Genomic DNA, 22,888 nt, shown 5'->3' with positions numbered 1-22,888 from the left:
GTCACTTGATGGTATGGGATACCAGGTTGGTTGGTATGGGATACCAGGTTGGTTGGGGATCTAGTTGGGGAGTTCGTGCCAGTAGCTTAGTGTGTGGCTCGAAAGGGACATCTCTTGATTTGAGATCATCTCTGGTAGATGTCGTGGTGTGGTGGTGAGCAGCCTGCTCAGATCCTCACGTTTCTTGTTGTTCTTGTGTTTGCTTGTTGGTCTGGGTTCTCAGGAGCTCTGGGGTCGTGTCAGTTGGTATTAGAGGCAACTTCTGAGATATGATTCTCTGGGGATGACGATGGAAAGAGACACGATTTCCTCTAGGTAAGATTCAAATTCAAATTGCAAGAGCTTGTGATTTCGTCAATTAGGGTTATAGTTCGTCTGGATTGGGATAGAGAGAAGTAGTGAAGAGAGCCCAGGAGGATTCGCTAGACGCAGGGAGAGTTATGAAGATTCATTGAAGAAGCAGGGAGCGACATATTTGCAGCTAGAGATTCGTGGATTGAGTGGATTTCCAGTGGGAGGAGATGTGCACTAGGGGCTGATCAGTTCCGGGATGAAGCTAGATGAGATTTATTGGCTTAATATGCGTGCATTTGTTGAAAGCTATGTAGTAGGTTGCCATGTTTGTCAGGTCACTAAGGTAGAACGCCTTAGAAGTGCGGGTTTATTACAGCCATTGCAAATCCCTGGTAATAAATAGGAAAGTATTTCCATGGACTTGATTACGGGTTTGCCCAGAACGTGCAAGGGCCATGACTCTATTTAGGTCATAGTTGACCGTCTGATAAAGATGGCTAGATTCTTACCTACTAGATCGACTGTATCAGCTATTCAGTTGGCTCACACGTCTGTGGACCAATTGTTTAAGTTATATGGTTTTCCTTCAGACATAGTTAGTGACCGGGACTCTAAGTTTACAAGTACCTTTTGGATACTTGTTTTTGAGAAGTTGGAAACTACTATGAGTATGAGTTCCTCAGATCATGCACAATCTAATGATAGTATAAAAAAGGTTAACCACCTGGTTGAAGATATGCTTCGTGCATATGTTTCTAATAGATAGTCTTCATGGGAAGACTATCTCCCCATGATATAATTTGCTTATAACAGTGCAAAGCATTCAAGTATAGGTTACAATCCTTTAATGCTTATGTACAGATTTTAACCTAAGTCACCAGTTATGGGTGGATCCAAGGGAATAAACAATGATGCTGCAAGGACATTCTTGCAAGGCATGCAAGAAATGTTGCAGTTTGCCAAGGAGTCTACTAGAAGTGCTCAAGATCGGGATAGATTTTATGCTAATAGACATCGTTCACCCAGAGAGTACTCTGATGGAATGATGGTATATTTACGTATTCCTAAGGCATTCAAGAGTTTAAGTAATGGTTTGGTTCCGAAAATATCCCCCAGATAGTGTGGTCCATTCAAGATTATTAAAAGAATTGGACCAGTTGCATATAAACTAGAATTGCCTTCTGATGTTAAAGTACATCCAGTTTTTCATGTCAGTAAATTGAAAGAGTTACTGTGTGCTGATTATCAGCTTGTTTCTCCTCAAGAAATAATAGAAGTTATTGATTTGACTTTTATTCCACACAAACTTGAGAGTATTCTTGAATTACGTGAAAGACAGATCAAGAATAGAACTATCACAGAATACAAGATGAAGTGGAAGGATCGTCGCAACATGGGAGACATTACCTAACCTCTAGAGGACATTTTCGAGTTTTCTTACAAACTCAGGAGTGAGTTCTTAGAGGGGAAGTATGTCATGTGCACGGATGGGTATTTGACGTGTACATAGGTACACAAGACTAGCTCAGTTAGCCTAGGGGGGTTTAGGGCTTGGTAGGCTTGATTCTCGGGTTGAGTGACAAGGGTACGAACTAGATAGATGTCTCTGCTATTTTTGGCACATTGGGCCCGAGTCTATAAAAGGGGCCCAGGGGTTCATTTTTCGAAGAGCAAGGGGGAGCAAGTCTAGCTCTCTCGTGCAAGGTCTGGATCCTGGATCATGTCATTGATGCACGCCTGCATCCTAGCGTAGCCCAAGGCTTAGCAAAAGATCCAAGGCCTCCACGTGCCTAGTGCATATGCGCACATTATTAATTAATTATTAATTGACCAATACAATAAATGTTACCACATTGGTGGTTTAGTTATCTCATCAGGACCATAATCTTTCCATCAAAAACCATAGTCAAGATATGACCATCAAATAGGGCATCTTGTCAATGTAAATCTTTATGTCTTAAAATACAAATAATCTCAATGAATGACTATTAACGGAAACAATTCACAATTGTCCTATGCTTCATGTGAGCCCTAGCTATTATTACGTGCAAATCTTGTCATGATAATGGCACACTATAGAATATATAGGTGCTTGGACATCGTAATACCTGGTGTGTAGCTAGTGGGGCCAAGATCAATTAAGAAAAACCTAATATTATTCTGCTTGGAGGTTCAATTGATAATCTCAAAGATGGATTGTTTGGGACAATGAGGATGATACATTGTGCACTTGTGGGTAGAGTAGATCGGAGCCTTATGCATCAGTTTTTTCTCTTATGGTTAGCATAGTCTTGCTGCTCTAATCTCTGACAAAAGGAACATACCAGTGGATGTGTTAGAAAGTATCATAAGCTGATTTTAAAAAAAGAACCGAACTACTTACTTTAAACAAAACAAAGAGTCCTTTGACATCCTTCATATATGGTGCAAGTAGAGTTTGTAACAAAGTTCAGCTGCATGAGGGTGACCTTGTTGAAGTGTGGCAGAGCAATACTGCATTGTAGATCCCCACCTGGAAGTAACCCTGAGGCAGGGCATGAGGATACACACAATTTACTGAACTAGAGATGAAAGAAGACTGGGGAGGCTAAGAGATGGGTTGCCAGGTGTGGAAGGATGATATGGTGAGGCTCAGCAAAGGGCGCGGGGCCCTTCCTTATTGCTATACTAAGTTGCTATACTAAGTTAAAGAGCTCAAGAGCTCCAACAAAACTCCAAAGAGAGAGAGAGAGAGAGAGAGAGAGAGAGAGAGAGAGAGAGAGAGTTATCTTATTGCTCTTACACTAAATCTGAATCTGTCCTGTGTTCGCAGGTACTTCCCCACTCCTACAAGAATAAAAATTTGGAAGCTCCAAAGAGATGTGGAGGTATCCTTGAAGGAAATTGTTCAATCACGCAAGGATGCATCAAATAGGGCAGAACTTGGGTCCTATGGGCAGGATTTACTGGGCTTGATGCTGTCTGAGATAGAGGGAATGCCTGAAAGGCAGCTTAATTTCACAATGCGACAACTTATAGATGAGTGCAAGACTTTCTTCATGGCTGGACATGAAACAACGGCTCTTTTGTTGACTTGGGCAATGATGTTGCTGGCCCTATATCCGGATTGGCAAGATCGTGCCCGTGCAGAAGCAAGCGATGTCTGTCAAGGATGTGCTCCAGATGCAGATTCACTTGCCAAGTTTAAAGTGGTGAGATTGTCTGTTGGCCCTTTTAAATCAGCCTTGATGGATCAGTTGAACATTTTAGATTCAAATAAAATTACCAAGAGTAGTTTTGTTGTGATCGGAATTTTAAGACAACTCGTACTTTCAAATTTACTATTCTCCATTCAGACTTTAAGACTATACTGGATATGATACAAGGAATTTTAAAAAGCATCTAGTAGTAATGACTAGAATGGTCCATATAAGGCAATGAAAGAAAGTTGATAAATCATGCTGGAAGTGAATCTAAGCCCTACGTGATAGATTATAGAATTGGTACTCACTACTGAACATGCGGGAGTTGTTTGACCAGCATGTGCATGCCAGGTGGGTCACAAAGATAGAACTTTGGTGCAAATACTATCAGATAAGGATGGTGGATGTGAGGATGTGAAGAAGAGCACAAAGCATACATGATACAGGTCATATAATTTGCTAGCTCTCATGTTTTGGTCTCACGAATGCCTCGTTGAAATTCCCAACTTTCATGGAAAACATATTCTGTGGATTCTTGGATGGCTTCGTGGTGGTGTACCTTAATGACATTGGTGTACTCCAATACACTTGAGGACCACATGAAGCACCTTTGGAAGGTACTCAAGGTGCTTTGTGAGAACAAGCTTTATTTGAAGGAGGATAATGTAGCGGCAGATGCGCTGAGTTGGCATCCTGACCTTTCAGCCATACAACTGTTACAGAACACAGCCCTTTTGCAGGAGATACAGGCTGGGCATTGACTGAGCCTTTTTATGCTACCAATGGACTGCGCAGGCGGATCTTGGCTGAGCATCACGACTCCACATCAACATTTTCATCAAGTTATCATCACCATAAAAGCTCTACAAATACGAGGGGGGTAAAAAAAGAGGTAACTCCAATGGAGGTAGTTACAACAGAAGACAAGGGATTTTGCTCGCACAATCTCCCACTATTGGAATGGAATCCAAGACACGCAACTAAAGGGATTTCGCTTGCGATGGTGAGGGGGAGGCTCGGGGGTGGTTGAGTGGAGAGGCTGGGAGTGGTTGAGCGGAGAGGTTGGAGGCTGAGAAGAGGGGCTAGGGGTGACTAAGAGAGAGCGCTTCAGCACAAGAATAGCAGGCAGGAGCAGGCAGTGCGCAGCGGGTGCGAGCAATAGAGCAGCAAGCAAGCAACGACAACAGAGCGACAAGAAGCAGACAGTTAGCAGCATCCCATCAGCGAGCATCCCGCCACTTGTTGGCCAGTAGGCAAGCAACGGCAGTAGAGCCAACATCTTGTTGGCCAGTGGCAAGCAAAGAAGATATATTAAGGCCTCACGGGCCTGTGGGACAAAGTACATCAAGAGAAGAAACTCATACAAGCCTTTGTGGGCTGAAGGAAAGGGCACGCTAGGGCCCTTGCTGAGTGCTATGCTAATCTAAAGAGCTCAAAATCTGAAACTCAAAACTCAAAAGCTGAAAAACTGAATGGGTAAGTATGGGAGGGAGTTAAGTGTGGGAGGGTTCTAGGTAGGGAATAAGAGCAAATGGATGTCGTCCTGTCTCTCACTGTGGCGGAGGAGGTGGTCTTCTCAAGCTGTAGAATAGATGGGCTATGTCATGATTGATGCCTCGTCTCTGGCAGTCTCCTCTAAGGAGAGCTGAGATAGACCGAGCGTGCTCTGGTCACTCTCGGTCTATGCGTTTCTTGCTCAGCAGCGTCGTGTCATCTCTCCCCGCTGACCCATACTGCCCTCATGTTAGTGAGCTCCTCCTCCTTCACCCCACTATGTCCTAGAGATGACTCAAATGCATAGAAATCTGTTACATGTCGCTATGCTTGGTCTACCTCAGCCTCCTATAGCGCAGCCACCTGATGCTGCTGTTTGATCTATCTCAATCAAATAGAGTCCCACACAAACTTGGTCTGGAAGTGGATCAACTGTGAGAGTTGGCCAAAAGTGTGTCTTCTCATAAAAGAGGCAATGATATCGCCCCCAGACCTCATAGTAGGCTGGGAAGTCACGCTATCTCAATCTCCCCCAGCGTACATAGCTTGCAGATCCGCTGCTCTAGGTGGTGCTTTCCGCTATCCCTGCCTCAATCCGTAGCTGATGGGACAAGACCCGCATCTACCCAATGGCTATCCTGAGTGCATGTGAGACTCCTCTATTCTCTAGGTACCGGGGACAGAAGATGAGACCGTCATCCGATATTCTCAAGAAGTGGTCATCACGATAGAACTGGATCTTGGTAAGGAACTCTTGGTCCCCTCCCCAAGTCGGAGATGTATAGGGCTAGAGGAGATCTAACTATATGATTCGGTTAATCTCATCTCGTGGGATCAACTCGGACGGTGCGTCCATGTTGTACTGAAAGGGAGGAAGCCAGTCCATTTGAATACCCCGATCGGCGCTCTAAGAGAGCGGTATGTGATCGATCGATCTATGTGAGTAAAGTGGAAAGGCATGCATAGTACTTAGGTGAAAGATTGTTATAAAAAATGTTTGTTGCGATATTTAGTGTGTGTGAGCGGTGTCATGGTGTGCGTCAAAAGGCGGGGGATGAATATACTAAAGAAGAGATAGGTGTGGTCCACTCTTGGACGGGGGGGTGAGACAAAGAAATCCGTGATATGCGAGGTGAAGGCAAGGGATCCCGTGAGGTAGTCAACTCTGCTGGAGTGCCCCCCTCCCCATAAGAAAAACAAGTGAAACCGCCTGAGGAGGGCCATTGGTCCAAACCATTATAAATGACAAGATCATGTTATCCTAACCATATCCAAGAATGCATGTCCATAGGATGTGACTGGGTATGGTCTTTTTGCAAAGACTCCGGACATCCCAACCTCATCTAGATCAACATCTAATAATAAGATAGAGTATTCACGAAAATCCAGAATTGGTACTTGACGTGTGCTTGTGCTCGCATTAAAGTCCCCAACAAGGAGAACTTCCCTATGGCTAGAGAAATCCATGATGTTCGGGTAGAGGGATGCATATGGTGAAGCCTTAGCCTCTTGGGTGTAAGTCGACGCCTCAAGCAAGGTGAGCGGTCTCGGGAGGGAAGTAACATACTGCAATGAAGAGGTCCTCTTAGGAAGGGTGTCGAATTCGAATCCATAAAAATCTGGCATGTGTATCTCGTCTCTCGACAAAGATCATCCCAATTAGAGATGATCTGTAAAGTATTACCACATCCTCCCGATCCACACACTCCACATGTCTCACGAGTTTCATCCTAAAACAATGTCTCCCATGCACAGCCACTAACAATGGGTAGAGGGCGCTCTATTTCTCTGATGGGTCTTTGTATAAAAGAGCTATATCTTGTCCTGTGTAAGACTTCAAGAAATTCCTTGGATTTGACCATAAGATACCATTACAATTCCAAACAGTGCAAGTCAGGGTCTCAATGCACTAAATCTCATAGACCTACCTATAAAGAAAGTACTTGGAGACAAATAAAACAACACTGAAGACTAATGATAGCTGAAGAAGAAATATATATCACCTAAGGAACTCAATACAAGATAAGAGATATCTGAGAAAGAAACTGTGGAGGGAGCAAACAGCAGTCCTCCAGAACAGCCAACTGAAGTGGGCTCTGCACTAGCTCCACTAGCTGGAACTGAACCAGATCTGGGTCAGCAACCTATTGCAAGAAGAGCAAAGGTTTGCTGCAGATCTGGAGGAAATAATACAGCAGTAGAAAAATAAGTCGATGCTGATCTGGAGCAGCAGCAGGAGAGGATGATGAAGCGGAGACAGAGGAGGCAGAGATGCTGGAGCTGAAGCAGAGGAGGCAGAGATGCTGGAGCTGAGGCAGAGGAGGTAGAGATGCTGGAGCGGAAGCAGTCGGTAGCCATAGAAAGCCTCAAAAGGCATCATGTTCGGGATGGGCTCAGTAGGGCAACGATTAAGGAGATAGACAGAAGTGTTTACGGCTTCTAGCCAAAGACGTTCGGGCAACTCGGCTGCAAAAAGCATGGAGCGTGCCATGTTCATGACTGTGCGCTGTCTCCTTTCGACACGAGCATTTTGGGAGGGCGAATTGGGAGATTTAAGATGGCGTTGGATACCATGCTCGTGAAGGAAGTGAGTGAATTCATGGGAAATGAATTCACCACCATTATCACTACGAGCAATCCCAATAGGCTTCCCTGTTTGATTCATGACCAATCGAGCCCAAGTAGCAAAGAAGGAAAAAGTGTCAGATTTCTCTTTCATGAAGAACACCCATTGATATCGAGAGTAATCATCCACAATTAAGAAGAAATATTGTGAGCCATTCAATGAAGGAACAGGAGATTTGCCACTAATATCGAGGTGGATTAGACGCAATATCTCACTGGCTCGAGAAGTGGAATGAGAAGGAAAAGGAGTTCGGCTTTGTTTGCCTAATTGGCATGGACGGCAAATATCTTTGGCTCGCACAAATTGAGGTAGGCCATCAACCAAATGATCCCGAGACACTTCATATAAAGAGTCATAGGACAAATGTCCCAGACGATAATGCCACAATCGTTCTGTGTCAGTTGGATCTTTCAGGATAGCAAGACCATGAAGCCGATGAAACTCAGAGCCGGTATTGGAAGGAGTCGCAAGAAATTGTGTCATGAGGTACAGACCATGAGGTTGGGCTTCGCCCCGAGCTAAAAGGAGTCCCGATGTCTCATCTATGATTTCGACATGCATCTTTGTAAAAAGTACCGCGCGGCCAAGAAGGCAAAGTTGATGGACGGAAAGAAGATTGACCCCTAATTAGGGGACATAAAACACTTGATCCAATAGAGCAAGATTGGGGCCTTTGTCGGTTGAACCAACGCCACGAATAGGAGCGACAGAGTTATTGCCACAACGGACTCCCCCTGTTGCCGGTTGGAGAGAAATGAAGAGATCACGATGAGGGGTCATATGATGAGTGGCTCCACTATCCACAATCCAAGGGGCTCATGGAAGAGTATGAAAAGCTGATCCAGATATGGATGGGGAGGAGTCAAGCTCGGTGATATGGATCAAGGCTTGAGAATTGAAGTCTAGAGAATCTCCAGTGGACAGGCAATCTCCAAATGCAGAGGCCAGGGCCAAACAAATGGCCAGAAAGGCCAAAACTGGCAAATCTCCAAACACAGGAACCAGGGCCAAACAAATGGCCAAAAAGGCCATAACTGACCGACCAGAACTGGCCGACCAGATCTGGCCGACCAGAATTGGCCGACCAGAACTGGCCGACCAGATGGGTCAGGCCTATAAAAGGCAGTAGCCCCCTGGCTACTTACTCAACTCTTGTTGGAACAGGCTGCTGGCACACCTGCGCTCCAGCATTTCTGCCGCCTCTGCCTCCACTCCTGCATCCTCTCCAGCATCCTCTGCCTCCACTCCAGCTTCCGCTCCAGCATCCTCTGCCTCAGCTCCAGCATCTCTGCCTCCTCTGCTTCAGCTCCAGCATCTCTGCCTCCTCTGTCTCCACTTCATCATCCTCTCCTGCTGCTGCTCCAGATCAGCATTGACTTATTTTTCTACTGCTGTATTATTTCCTCCAGATCTGCAGCAAACCTTTGCTCTTCTGGCAATAGGTTGCTGACCCAGATCTGGTTCAGTTCCAGCTAGTGGAGCTAGTGCAGAGCCCACTTCAGTTGGCTGTTCTGGAGGACTGCTGTTTGCTCCCTCCATAGTTTCTTTCTCAGATATCTCTTATCTTGTATTGAGTTCCTTTGGTGATATATATTTCTTCTTCAGCTATCATTAGTCTTCATTGTTGTTTTATTTGTCTCCAAGTACTTTCTTCATATGGTATCAGAGCAAGGTGTGCCTATCGACACCTAAGCCTTGACTTGGAAAGCTTGGAAGATAGATCATCAACTGAAGATGTCTTCTCCTTCTTCCCTGAAGCGATCTCAGCCTGAATCGACCTCTATTCAACCACCACCCTCGTCATATGTCGAGAGAGAGTCTGCAAGGATCGAAGGTGATGAATACCTCTCCAAACTCTTTAAAGAATTTGCTGAATTTCAGAAATGGAAGGAACTTGAAGCAGGTACCCACACACCCCGTGCTTCTTCTTCTCCATGTTTTTCTCCGATACGTCAACAAGGACCTCTATTCAACTCGGAAGAAGTAGAGCAACATTTCAAGTTCGGTGCCGACGAAGAACAAGTATACCCTGACGAAAGAGGACAGGCCGGCATGAGGACAATGGATTATTCGACAATGCCTATCCCACAAGAATCAGTGCAAGGTATGTTGCCCTATTCCCTTGGTGCAACTCCGTCTGTTATGCAAGGCATAGGAACGAGTAATTAGGAGGACACAAATCCATACATGCATGTGAACACTCGTAGACGAGAAAGGAGAAATGCGTCAGACAATGAGTTTGCTTTCGGTTCTCATTCTTCCTTCCCTCCCATCCCTCTCATATCTTCCGCTGCCATCTTTCCTCCAGTGGCTTCTCATCCTCCGTCTTCTCCCATGCCACTGGGCTCCTATAGTTTATTTTTCTCTATCTCTTCCACTGCCCCTTTTTCCCCTCTCATGTCGTATCCCGCCTCTCATGTTTATCCCTCCCCCTCAGGGCCTTCTCCAAATCCTTTTGTTCCTCCGGTGGTGCCGCCTCTCCCTCCTTCTCACTCCGCTCCTATTCTGAGTCCTCTCACGCATCCACCAGTTGCTTCTCCCTATCATTCCCTTTCTTCCTCTCACCTTGTCTTTGCAACAGCCAAACATGCTTTTACTGATATGACTCGTTTTAACGGGTCTAATTATATCACTTGGTCAAATCTCATGTGCCATGTGCTTGATTCTCAAGACCTATGGGAACTCGTTCAAGGTACTGAACCGCAACCTGATCCTCATGTTTATTCTTATCAGGTAGTTCGCTCGTGGCGACATCGTAATGCCACTGCCATTGTCGAAATCATGCAAGGTGTTTTGCCTGAATTTCACTCTCAATTACAGCATTTTGACCTTGCCTCTGAGCGATGGGCACATCTCACTGACCGCTTTGCAGCCCGAGATCGTACTCGTCGCATCAATCTTGACCACGATCTCGAGCAATTCCAGATCACTGCTGATGATGATCTTAAGGTCAAACTGGCAGACTACCGGCGGTTAATTGCCCCCTTATGTAGGAAAGCCACCAGATGCTTGCCAGGGGCCTATCAAGAGCCGTCCATTTGGAACCACTACCCACTTTCCGTCCTTGCGAGCAATGTCCCGTTGCTGTAGTAGGGTGCACTCTCCTCTACCTACAAAGGTGTGAGGTCCTCATCCAGGTAGATCTCTGCCTGGTCTCGCAATGCTGATCATCTATGTAGTGTTGCAAGGCGAGCCTGAGTATCCTCGAAGCGGATGATGTGGTAAATTGTTGACGTGGCATTGGTAAACAAATAAATGACGTGGCTTTACCCGTGGTAGGCGGTGACGCGGCGTTGTCACGTGAGGATAAGGTGATGTTGCGGAGTTGCCACGTGTCAAGAACGTGGCTTGTGTGTAGGTCGTGATGGGCAGAGGCCAAGGCCGGGATGGGGTTGGGCAGCAGGGTGGAGTGATGGTGCTGGCACTGAAGGGTGAAGCAATGGCGCTGAGAGGGAGGTAAAGGGTGGAGTGATGGCACTAATGCTGAAGGGAGAGAGGATTAGCAGCCGACCAATGATTACCGACCAACAATCAGCGATCAACGACCGACATGCAGAATGCAAAAGTGCAAAAATGCAAAATGATAGTACTAAGTACAACATAGTCATGTCAGTGGTCGACTACACATCAATCTCATCATCATCATCATCATCAGGACATCAGAGTGAAGGAGGCAATGGAGGCATGAAATCGGCGATAGTGTTGTCGGTTGCTCACGGGTGCAGCCCTGTGACGTCTCCTAGTCATAGCTTTGCGCCTAACAAGGGCCACAGTAACCCCTGTCAGTCAGGCTCCGACTCGGAACAGAGGGGGGATACCCCCAAGTGTAATCTGCACATCAATCCTCTGTCTGAGTTGTCGGATCATTGTGGCTTTGGGTCACAATCATGTCGAGGCCTTGTCTCGTGGGGGTCCATGAGATCTGGCAGAAAGAACTACATAATAGAGCTTTGAGAGGGATCTGCCAAGGAAGAAATCTGCTCCTGTCTCCGTGATCGAAGTATCCTCTCACGGTGCATGACTACCTCATGGATGAAGCCCGCCAAACATCTCTGGTTTGGGTAGGAGAGGAAACGGAACTAAACCCTAGAGCTATCTCTAAAGAGGCAGTAGAAACACCCTCAGATCTCATAGTAAACAGGGCATCTGACGACGAAGTGCTCCTCCGTCTTAACCTCATGCATGTCACATAATGTGCATATGCACCTCTCCTTGGGTAGGCCCTTTGCTCTGTCGCTCTCGATACGAAGTCTATGTGAAGAGACTCGGAACTGCCCAATAGGGATCCTCAGTGAGTGGGGTAAGTGGGTCTGCGTGTATCCTGGTGGGTCAATGAAACCCTCCTTTGTGATGTGCAAGCAGTGATCTCTGTAGAAGCTGAGCTTCACTGGGAGTTTGCTCAGTCCCAACCAGGTCCGGAATGTGTGTAGTTGTAAGAGATCCTCATGGATTACGTGGTTGACCTCGTGTGATAGGAGGGGAGAAAACGGAGCGTCCATACTGTGCTGGAAGGGAGGGAGTCTATCCATGTGTGGAGCCCTAGTTGCTCAAACCATCTCTCTGTGTGTGCATACCGGCATCTCTGGTCCCCCCCTGCCGAAAGTGCCATAGAGGAGGACAATGCTAGAGAGAGAGAGAGAGAGAGAGATGATATGATTGTATTAAAGTTCACTTGAGATCCTTTAGGATCTTTGGGAAGGACTGGTGGCCGCTATTAACTAAGAGTGGTCTTTTACATCCAGTGAAAGAAAACTTTACAAAGCTTGTTGTGAGTACTTGCTTAGCTAGCTTGTGCATAAGTCTGATTATACTTTGCTGTGGTGTTCTTGGACATTCTTTAGGTAGCCCCCCATATTTTTCGCTGGTTTTTCCAACACATTTTTTAGGTTGCCCCTGTGGTCACTATATTTTTCTTTGATGTGTTCATAGGCTCAACATCGTAGGAGCATGTGCTGCTCATTTTCTATCTTCCCTGTTGGGGGAGATTTTGCAGATTCTACAGATACATACATACATACATACATACACACACACACACACACACACACACACACACACACACACACACACACACACACACACACACACACACACACACAGAGGTATTATCATCCTTTGGGGCCAAAAACGGCCCATGGGACTTGAAAGATAACAAGCACAAAACTCAGAAAACAAGTAGATAGACTTCTCTCATAGTGGGAGGGGAAGATATGTTATGTGAGATCGTGTGTGTGTTTGAAAAGCCGAGTGATGTTGCTAAAGCCAAAGGTGGAGCCTTGAACAGTAGGTCCGGCACTTGTGTGTGTCCCTCAAGGAGGGTGCCGAAGTCATCCCTGATGTGTGCATACTAGGGGCGAACCTAGGTGTTCCCGAGTCTCCAGAGTGGACTCGAGACATAGCCTCCATTGAGAGGCTCAAGGAGAGACCTGGCCTCCATCAAGAGGGTGAGGAAACAGGAGCTGCCCTCAATGGCTAGCGGATAGATACGAGTGCACAAGACTAGACTTGAAGGTGACAAAGGCGTACAATGTAGTGCTACCACTTCAGAGTGAGGTTGGTGCAGCAGGGCGATAGGATGACACCGCAGCTCTTCTAGAATGCAGATTTCAAATCGGGAGGAACCTAGTTACAACAGTTGAGAGATGAAGGGGGACAAATGAACTCAGATCTACAAGAGATCCTGGAGATGACTAACCGGCAGCTCTTTCAGGCAGAAGAGCAGACCCCACAAATGATGGCAGCTTATGAGGAGGGTTTACCCGCATCCTCACTATGGTCAACTTTGGCATCATGGCACTTGTTAGAGGCCCCTTTCAAGATGAGGAGCTTTTGGAAGCCCTCAAATCCCTTGTGGTGAAGAAATTCCCGTTGAGGATGGCTTGGCTTGGCTTTTCTTTTGGAGTTTGTGGGTACACCTTTGCACTTCCCAGTGTTTGGCTTTTCATAAGATCTTTGACTAGGGTTTACTCCCTCAATCACTTGCCCAGGGATGGATTAGCTTGATCTCGAAAGGGGGGACCATGCAAAAATTTTGCGAGTGGTGCATGATCACACTATTGGACATAGCCTACAAGATCTTAGCCAAGGTCTTGAACTTGCGGCTCCGTCCCCACCTCCCTGACCTCATCCTTGACACTTAGACAGAGAGGATGCATGTAATCATTTGGGATGCCATAGATTGAGCAAGGGAGGAGGCTCAGCCTATCACTATCCTTGTGTTGGATTTTGAAAAGGCTTATGATCGGGTGGAGTGGACTTTGTTGGAGGGCACCATTGGCAAATTAGCTTCTTGGACCAGTGGGTGTGGGGGATCTCTACCCTCTATGCAAGTAGTTCCCTCCATATTCTTATTGGAGGCACATTGGGGAGGCTTCACACTCTCTCTCTTAGAGGGTCCCTTTCTTGCTTCACACTCTCCCTCTTAATGGGTAGGGCAGCAGACTTGGCCTGCAGCCACCCTCGTCAAATTGGCACATCATCATCTATACCGTACGGGGTATTTGTGAGCAAAGCATGGAGTCGTCTAGGAAGACCGCTGTCTGCAAAGCATGGCCTGCAGGTTGTATAGCCCTCCACCCTTGTTGTTGGCACCTACTCTAGGCAGTGAGCTGGGATCCCAAGAAACAGGCTACACAGCAGCCAGCTGCCATTTCTGATTGATTAGCGTCCTGTGGAGTCGTTTTTCAAAGTTTTCTGTAGACGGTTCTTTTCTTTGGGAAAAAAAAAGGTCCATCTCTTGTGGCATCTCCTTTCAGTGAAAGCAGTACCACGGAATACCAATGGCTGGTTATCATCAAACCTAATTGTCATATTCAGTGGTTCAAGGTTTAATGGAATCCAACAGAAAACTCCCCAGGCTGGTAGACCTGAACAGAACATTTCAATCCTAATGTAAATGGATTTAATAGAAGAATTTAAAAGGCTATTCTGAAAATTTTAAGAGTTTCTTTCAGTGGTTTTCACTGTTACTGGAAATTCTTATTGCACACACAACACACAAGCCGGCAGCTTTGAGATTCCTTGTAAAAGACATATCTGGGTAATTTAGATACCTTGGTGATTTCCTTGTAGTATGCTTGCATGAGATGTGAATAGTGGCGTTTGGATAGGTTGGATAAACACAGGATTGTACTCTAGGATTCTATTTCAAAATGTTGATGGCTTCCTTGCAAAGACTTGTAATATCTTTGTGTCAGAGATGGGGACTTGATAGTGTAAAAAGATTACACTAGCATATTTGGCAATGTTACGCTAGCATATTTAGTGTTAGCTTTTGTCATGGCTGAGACTGTCCTTCACCTCCGGATTGCTGACAGAAACTCAGTATGAAGACCTTTGATAAATGGGTGCTCAAGTATGTGTGGGGTTGTGGATTTGTGTATGTGAGAGCATCCGTTTATACTATGGTCTACACCCACCATTGGGCGCTGATGATGTCGGTGGGGATGTGATAGTAGCTAGTCCCTGCAGGCTGCTATGCGTGATGGAGTTTATGGTTTCCAACCTTGTGAGTGACTACCATAAGATTGAAACTAGTACTATGTGTTGTGTTTTTAGAGGATGAGTTTGGGCATGTTCTTGGATTCATCTAGATATATGTTGCAGGCCATTAGATGAATTATAAATTCTCCTCTCTGTCAACGCCCTTTACGGATTTGGGACTTGCAGAGCTGGTTGCTTCACTTCACCTTAATACATCTATGAGTCCCGCTACCTTAATACATCTATGAGTCCCGCTATTGTAAAAGTTATCAATAACCGTATCAACTATAGGACTGGATAAATGCTGTGTTTCATCTTGTACACAGATTTATCAAGTTAATTTTGCTATATACTTCTTTGGGTTTTGTACATTGTTATATATTAAGGTTTCTTTTCAACTCCACTTGTCTCCTTACAGATTGGAAACATATTGTACGAAACACTACGCCTTTATAGCCCAGTGGCTGTGGTGGCTAGGCAGGCTCGCACTGATTTGCAGCTAGGAGAATTGTTTGTACCAAAGGGAATGAGCATTTCGATTCCTTTAATTTACATACACCATGACAAAGAACTATGGGGACCAGATGCAGATGAGTTTAGGCCAGAACGTTTTGCTGATGGTGGGGCTAAAGCTTGCCAACATCCTATGGGATTCATGCCATTTTCTTTTGGTCTTCGGAACTGTGTGGGACAGAATTTTGCCATGATGGAGGCAAAGGTTGTTCTTGCTATGGTACTTCTTCAGTTCAGGTTCCGTCTTGCTCCAAATTACAAGCATGCCCCAATCTCAATGCTCATTTTGAGGCCTAAGCATGGCATACAAATCATAGTAGAGAGTGTAAAATGTGGTTCTTGAGGATAGAGCTATTCTTGGTGCAGCTCGTGTACTTTCTTTCATGAAAGGGATAAAACAGTGGACTGCTTGTATGATAAGATGATGGGGGGTCAGATTTAAGATACACTGCTGCAAGTTCAAATTGATAAATTGTACAAAGATAATGTCCATCCTCTTAATAGATTCATATGTTGTGTGGACGTGCAGATTTGTGATAAACTCACAAATTGAATGTAACATTGGAGGCTAACACACTTATAATCAACTAATATTGAAAATGGTCGAACTAAGGGAGACATTTACACTTGCCTGTGTCGCAGCAAGTAATGTGTCCCCAAGCTTGGGCATTTGGATATGGATATGATTGCATAGATGATATATATCAAAGTTGACCAAGTAACACATTTGGAAATTAGCTAACAACACTGAGGGAATTGAAAGAATCGGCATGCAAACTAATTGTCAATCATTTTCCTTGCTATATAGTTGGCTCAGTTTTTGAGCTCTTTGATTATCATTTATAGCTCTCTTAGCTCTACTTTTTGGTGAGGATTACCAAAAAGCGAGCGAAGAAAAGCGAGCGAGGCCAAATAAGCGAGCATGGACAAACAACAATGCAAGGTGTTATCTGTTTAATAACAACCACATCATATTCATCAGGACAGCCAATTACCACAATTTATGCTCCAAGAAAGCTTACCCACTCGCCTGCATCTTGGCTAGCATGTTTCCAAAAGTATATGTTCAAATCATGTTTCCTTTGTTGTGAAAAAGTAATGATAAAATAAAACATTGAATGCTTTCAATAGTGAGAATAGTAACATATTACATGAACTGCTCTTCATGTTGTCAGAAGACACCTTTTTTCTAAAAGTTATTAACTCCATAGCACAAAAAGCATATGTTATACAAACAAAAATTAATATAAAAATTTGATGCTTCAAAATATCTTCCAACCCTTGGAATGATTGTACAAAATGTTTTTTTGTGCATTGCCAAAACATGGAAGCACACCTATGTATATCATCCGCTTCCAAAGGAAATATAAAAAAGGGACATCTAGGCTGCCTACTAAATGCTTGATGGGTTTCTTCCACCTTCAAAAAATACAACTTAGTGCAGCTTCATGCAAGGAAGCACACCTACATATATTATTCGATTCTGAAGGAAATGCAAAAAAAGGGCATCCAAGCCATACACTACATACTTGATGGGTTTCTTCTACCACCCAGAGCTTGAAACAATTCAACTTTTGTCAATGTAGCCTGATGCATAAACTGATGCACCATTTCACTTAAGCCCAAGACAACAATAAACACAAAGTATATGTGCTTGCAAGGCATGTAGGGACTTTTTCTTGCTTCCCTTTCTGTGAAATCAAGGCATGTGCAACGTGGAAACTCTGAAATCAAGACACTATATGTTAGCCCCTTGGACATTGATCCTGTTGTACGAACATGGAATACATGCACCTCATGTGGAATAATGATGTTCTCTCTCACCACCTCCCCATTTTCTGTAACTGCCTTGTGTATCCTTTCCTTGAAATCTTTATTCAACTTACTTCTCCATGAAACAAGCTTTCCATCACGATGAGAAGGGCGCACATGGCTAGGTGTATGGATTTGTTGTGCATAAGGAGGTCCCATCGCACCAATAGAATCATCACTATTAAATACGAACCCTGCCCTTACAAGGGCACCCCTCTCATCTACAGTGATTGATGTCCCACTTGCAACCTTCCATACACCTGGAGAGACCCCAGGAACACCTTGAATGGATTTATCCACATTCCATGTATGGGTGACAGAAGTATTACAAAACCATACAAACTGCTCTATCACTCCATGAGAATGTTGCCTTCTTCCCTTAAAACAAGGGGCTGGCACACCATAACTTGCACTTCTACCAAGTGAATTGATTAGTGCCCCACATCGTCTCCGACTCTCTGCCAAGTAGCCAAAGCATGTGACAACACTATGTGGTTCGGTTCTCCTGATCGCCCAATTGGCTTCATGAATATCTATCTCTCTACAAACCATGTCTTGTGATGGACTTTTAAAATCAAATTGTCTTCTTTTTCCTATCACTCTCCTTGTTGTCACTGTCATGTATTCTGGTCGATGACTATCATTTCCATGGATCGATGTTGAACATTTTGAACCCCTCTTTCTTCTTATGCTCATCGGTTCTGTTATTGGCCTATTCATCTCAGGAGATTGTATCCCAGCCTCTTCAATCACTATGTGTGATAAATCCACAAGCCTATTTCTGTCCCCTTTACCAGACCCACTACCATCAAGTATTCTTCGCCGGAGAGCATCCAAATTTGGTCCTGTACCCAAGTGTCTTCCATTCATAAAGGCATCGTAGTGGGCACTTTGAAGGACACTCATTGCAAGATCTGCTGCACAAGCATCATACAATGTTATGTGTTTTGCATATCCATGTGCTGCTCTCATGCTAGAATGTTTTGTCTCTTAAAGGTTCACTGTAGGAACAAATCCAGATTGCTCTTCTTGCCGCAAGAACATTCCCCCCCACTGGTTGACTCTAACATCCCACCAAGCAAGCCACATATGCAATGTTGGTAGCTCACCCTCCTTCACATGAATCGGGGACCAATACAAATTCAATGTTTGTTTGCATTGGTCTGCAGAAGTTGAAGTTGTTGCCTCTCTCCACTTCCGACATAGAACTTTATTCTCCTCCTGAAATTGTGGCTTAATGCATCGTCTGGTGTGCTCAACCATGCTCATCTCCCAATGGAAAACACAAGTTCTTTCTCTACCATCCATCACATTTTCAGGTCCACCATTGTAAACAGTGCGGACAGCCAGCCAATTTGCTCCTGCTCCATCTGCCATGAATCCACGGAATTCAGGTTTTTTAAAACCATTCTTCTCCATTGTATTGTTCAGTAGCTCCCAGAATCGAACTTGAGCATGGTTATCCTCCACCTTGAATTCACATATTGCTATAGTTAATAGTTCCCTTATGAATGGGTCATACACATGAGCACCCATTGTTGACCATCCCCTCACTCGATGCACATGGTCAAAATGAACCCATTGTGATCCCAAGCTTCCACCAGGCCGCATGCGATTCACTAGATCAACTCCTGATCCTGGACCAATGGTCGACATTTTGAAGATATGTGGTTGTTGTTCATCTTGCAATTGTTCAGGAAATAGGATACTTTGTAGGTATGGATATTTGCATCTCCTCTTTAAATCAAGTATTGAATCCATTCCACCATCCCCTCCTCTAGCCTCACTTCTTGCACTCTGCACCACTCTCTGAAGCCTCCTTCTCTGGGTCATTGGTGTAATGGTTTCAAGCACTTCTTCGAACTTCTGATCATCTAGTGGCTCCACAACAACCCCATCCTTTGCTAGCATCATCTCCATCACAAGGTCTTGTGCCACAGACACCTCAATATTTTTGCAAGAAGAATTTCCATTCAACCTAGCACGCATTGAAATGAGATCCTCTACTTGCATTTCCTTTGCTCGACTTCTACCTTTTTCAACTGGATGGTCATGGAAACCCACATGCACTGCGCATCTCGTTGTCTTCACTCTTTCATGGGGAAAGCAATAATATATAATAGCACTGCATAGGTAAACACACTCTGGTATTGCATCACAATGCTTGCACAAAAGTGACCCCAAGGCAGGATCAATGGGACCACGTAGAGGAGGCCTCCTAAGCTTTCCTTTCCATTGTGTATCATTTAAAATTCCCATTCGTTCAAGGAAAGGACAATCCAAATTACAACATCTCAAATAACCTGAACATCTACTCATTCTCACAACACCATTGAAGCAGTCTTGCGAACATGTGGAATATTTTGTCCAAACATGACCATCAGCATTCTGTTCCATTCCAGACATTGGTGAACCCTTAGGCATAGGTGGAAGTTCGAAGACAATATATCCATCGTAAGTTAGAGGAAGCTCAGTAACCTTCTCCACCCGAACTGCAGATTTGAGCGCAACATGAAGAGAACTATTCAAAGGCATCCTCTCTATAAGTGAAACCACACTATTCAGTTCATGATTCATAAAGTCACCATGAGTACCTCTCTTATAGGACATGTGAACTCTTAAGGTTGATTGTTGGCCACCACTAATCTTGAACCCTTTCTGACCATCCTCTAAGTTCACCACTGGAAGTACAATGGCAAGCTCATCTATTCCGATTTCTTGATGCAGCTCAATGTCCTCGTTCTCAATGTGAAAGTGTTCCTTAAGCTCCACCAATGAAACCTCCAGGAAAGGAGTGTCAAAACGAATGGTCAATGATTCGTGTTCTCCAAAGCGAATGAAAACTGAGAAAGGCATGATTCAAATGCTAGAGCCAAGATGTAGCACCAGACGACACCAACCAAAGAACAAGTGAAAAGCTAGCTACACAAAGGGTCCGAAAGCAGGGAGGCAAAAGAAGAAATGGCATGGATGTGTTGGAGACCGAAAGAGAATGGAGCAAAGAGAAGTGTTGAAAGAGCCACTGCATTGAATTATGGGAGAGAAGCAAGTTCGTCTCTGTAAGTGTCAAATGCAAATGGATGTCACTATTAGCATCCAAGGTGATCGTTTAACTGCAGGTCTTTATTGAACAATATGTGTTTATTTGTTTAGAATAATGGTAATCTTTGAACAAGATGCCTTGAACACGCATATAGTAACTTGAATGACGCCTCCATGCATTTCATTCAGTAATGGTGTATATTTAATATAAATGAATAAAAGAAGAAGTAACTTTCAAATTTATATATTGGTATTGAAAGACTAAAATATCAAGAAAAAAATTAAAGATTTATAATTACTATATTTTACTAGCAATAGTTAGAATGAGTAGTATATTCAAATCCATATCTAAAATGAAAACTATCGAAATGTGTTAGTTTACTTCACATTTGCATGAACGCGCAATATTACTATTTCCATCATGAGTCATTACATGGTGTTCTCCTCACTATTACAAGGTGTTAGTTATGCGGTCTTCTCCTACCGTCTAATAATGACCAGGCCTGCAAAATCCCTCAAAAATCGTTTCTCTAAAGGCTACGCCTGCAAAATCTGTCTAATAATGACCATCGCCTGCAAAATCATTACTACAAAATCTCATGCAAAATCTGGAGATATTATGAGGAAGAGCGTGGTGGGCTGGGTCAGATTCTATCTCTCTTTCTCTCCAGCCTCGAAGCGATTTTATCTCTCTTTCTCTCCAGCTTTGAAGCTTCCCCCAAATGCTCCTCACGCTCTCCAACACTCCCCACCCCCTTCCATTCCTGCCCTCTCATCTTCCCACAGTTCAAAAGTTTAGCGATGTCGACTCCTTCCTTTCTGAGATGCCTGCTGTGACATCAAGCTCTTTGTGCTTTCAACAAACTTCAACGACATCGACCTCCTTGCGGCCTTCAACAAACATCAACGAGCAAAGAGCTTTTGAGGTAAGTACTCCTCTTTTCTCTTCAAAAATTCAACGACCATAGCCTAGGGAGGCAAGCGTAACGGTAAGAGTGCAAGCAAGAAAGAGATATGAAGCAAAGTGAGCCGAAAGAGATATGAAGCAAGGTGGCTCATTGTGGTGGCGGTTGGACTGCCGGGGGCAGCAAAAGAGGCAGCGCGTTAACGCGCTGCCTCTTTTGCTGCCCCAGGCAGTCCAGGAAGGAAGTTCCACCACAGCGAGCAAGGTTATCCAACTTCCTTCCTGGACTGCCTGGGGCAGGGTAAGCATGTTCGTATAGATTCTTAGAAGAGAACGATGAGGAAGACGATCAATCACAAGCAATCCAAAGGTGACTCGATGTGGTGGCAGTTGGACTGCCTGGGGCAACAAAAGAGGCAGCGCGTTAACGCGCTGCCTCTTTTGCTGCCCCAGGAAGGAAGGAAGGCAGTCCTCTTTTGCTCGAGGCTCGGAAGCATGAAATGGAATGGAGGAGTGAAATGTCGGATGATTTTTGATGCTCTACTAAACATGAGAAGAGAAGTAGCTGAGCGCGTATTCTCGTAAAGACAGATGTACGAGATCGTCGAGCACCGGCTGAAGTCCATAACGAAAACCAAAAGCCCTCTGGTCGGTTTCTGGACTTAGCGGAAGAGAAAGCAGCAGCTGCTATATTTAAACTCGCGAGGACTCACTCACAAGCATGCTTGCGAAATCCAACCTAAATTTAAACTCGCCAGGAGCTTCGAGAGTGCCTTGTAGACATCCACCGAATATAGATTTTTTACAGAAACAAGCAATTAGCAAAGTACTCCAAATTTCCACCAGCAACTTCATAGGACGACTCGAGTGAACTGAAATGTTCACCGTGCAAATCTAACAGCTCAACCCTTGAATTGTCCCAGTGCTTCTGCAAACGTATAGGCACAACACCTGTATGGTCGGAGTGGTTGAGATAACAAAGTACACTAAGACATGGATTGCTAAAAAATGATGTTAATTCGATTCGAAGTGATCGTTATATGAGACAAATGGATTACTAAAGAGGCTCCCAACATGGAGTCTCTAAATTTGCTTTTGAACTTGACACACCTCTCTCTCTCTCTCTCATCAATGAGAAACGGTGGATTGGCTTTCTAGGAACACACTAGCATTGTGCTCTTTCTTTTGTGAGAGAGGCTTTGGGATTCGCACATGCTTGTAGTGTTTGGAAGAGGTTCTTCCTTTCGTAGTCTAGAGGCAGATGCGGTTGTAGTGGCATACCTTTCTTCTTGTCTAGGGTTACTTGAGTGTGGTCATGGTATCTAGCCATCCTCGAGTGTAAGATCCCGCAATCAAGCTACCACAAGTTAGTAGCACTTGCATCGTGAAAGCTTGTGTACCATGAGGCATCTAGATGCCCATAACCTCACACTTAGGGCATGGTGTAGGGATGCGGGTGGGAGCAAGAGAGTTGGGAGAGTTATTTCCATTATTTGTTATTTGTTGTTTCTCTTATGCTAGGTTAGACCTTAGGTTCTT

The 22,888-nt window shown here is 44.6% G+C and overlaps 1 protein-coding gene across 1 annotated transcript in view; it reads left to right on the top strand.

The window, feature by feature from the left end:
* Positions 1-16,346, top strand: part of LOC147896887 (cytokinin hydroxylase-like) — a 49,125-nt gene extending 32,779 nt beyond the window's left edge. The window contains exons 4-5 of the mRNA XM_087381894.1: positions 3,107-3,485; positions 15,497-16,346. Coding sequence (XP_087238020.1) covers positions 3,107-3,485; positions 15,497-15,934 — 817 coding nt within the window. The 3' untranslated portion in view covers positions 15,935-16,346. The remainder of the gene's footprint in view (positions 1-3,106; positions 3,486-15,496) is intronic.
* Positions 16,347-22,888: the final 6,542 nt, after the last annotated feature.

Source organism: Dipteris shenzhenensis, chromosome 11 (assembly GCF_047967505.1).
Source record: "Dipteris shenzhenensis isolate YYH24624 ecotype China chromosome 11, Dip_SZ_1.0, whole genome shotgun sequence".
NCBI lineage: Eukaryota > Viridiplantae > Streptophyta > Polypodiopsida > Gleicheniales > Dipteridaceae > Dipteris > Dipteris shenzhenensis.
This window is presented reverse-complemented; position numbering and strand designations above follow the sequence as displayed.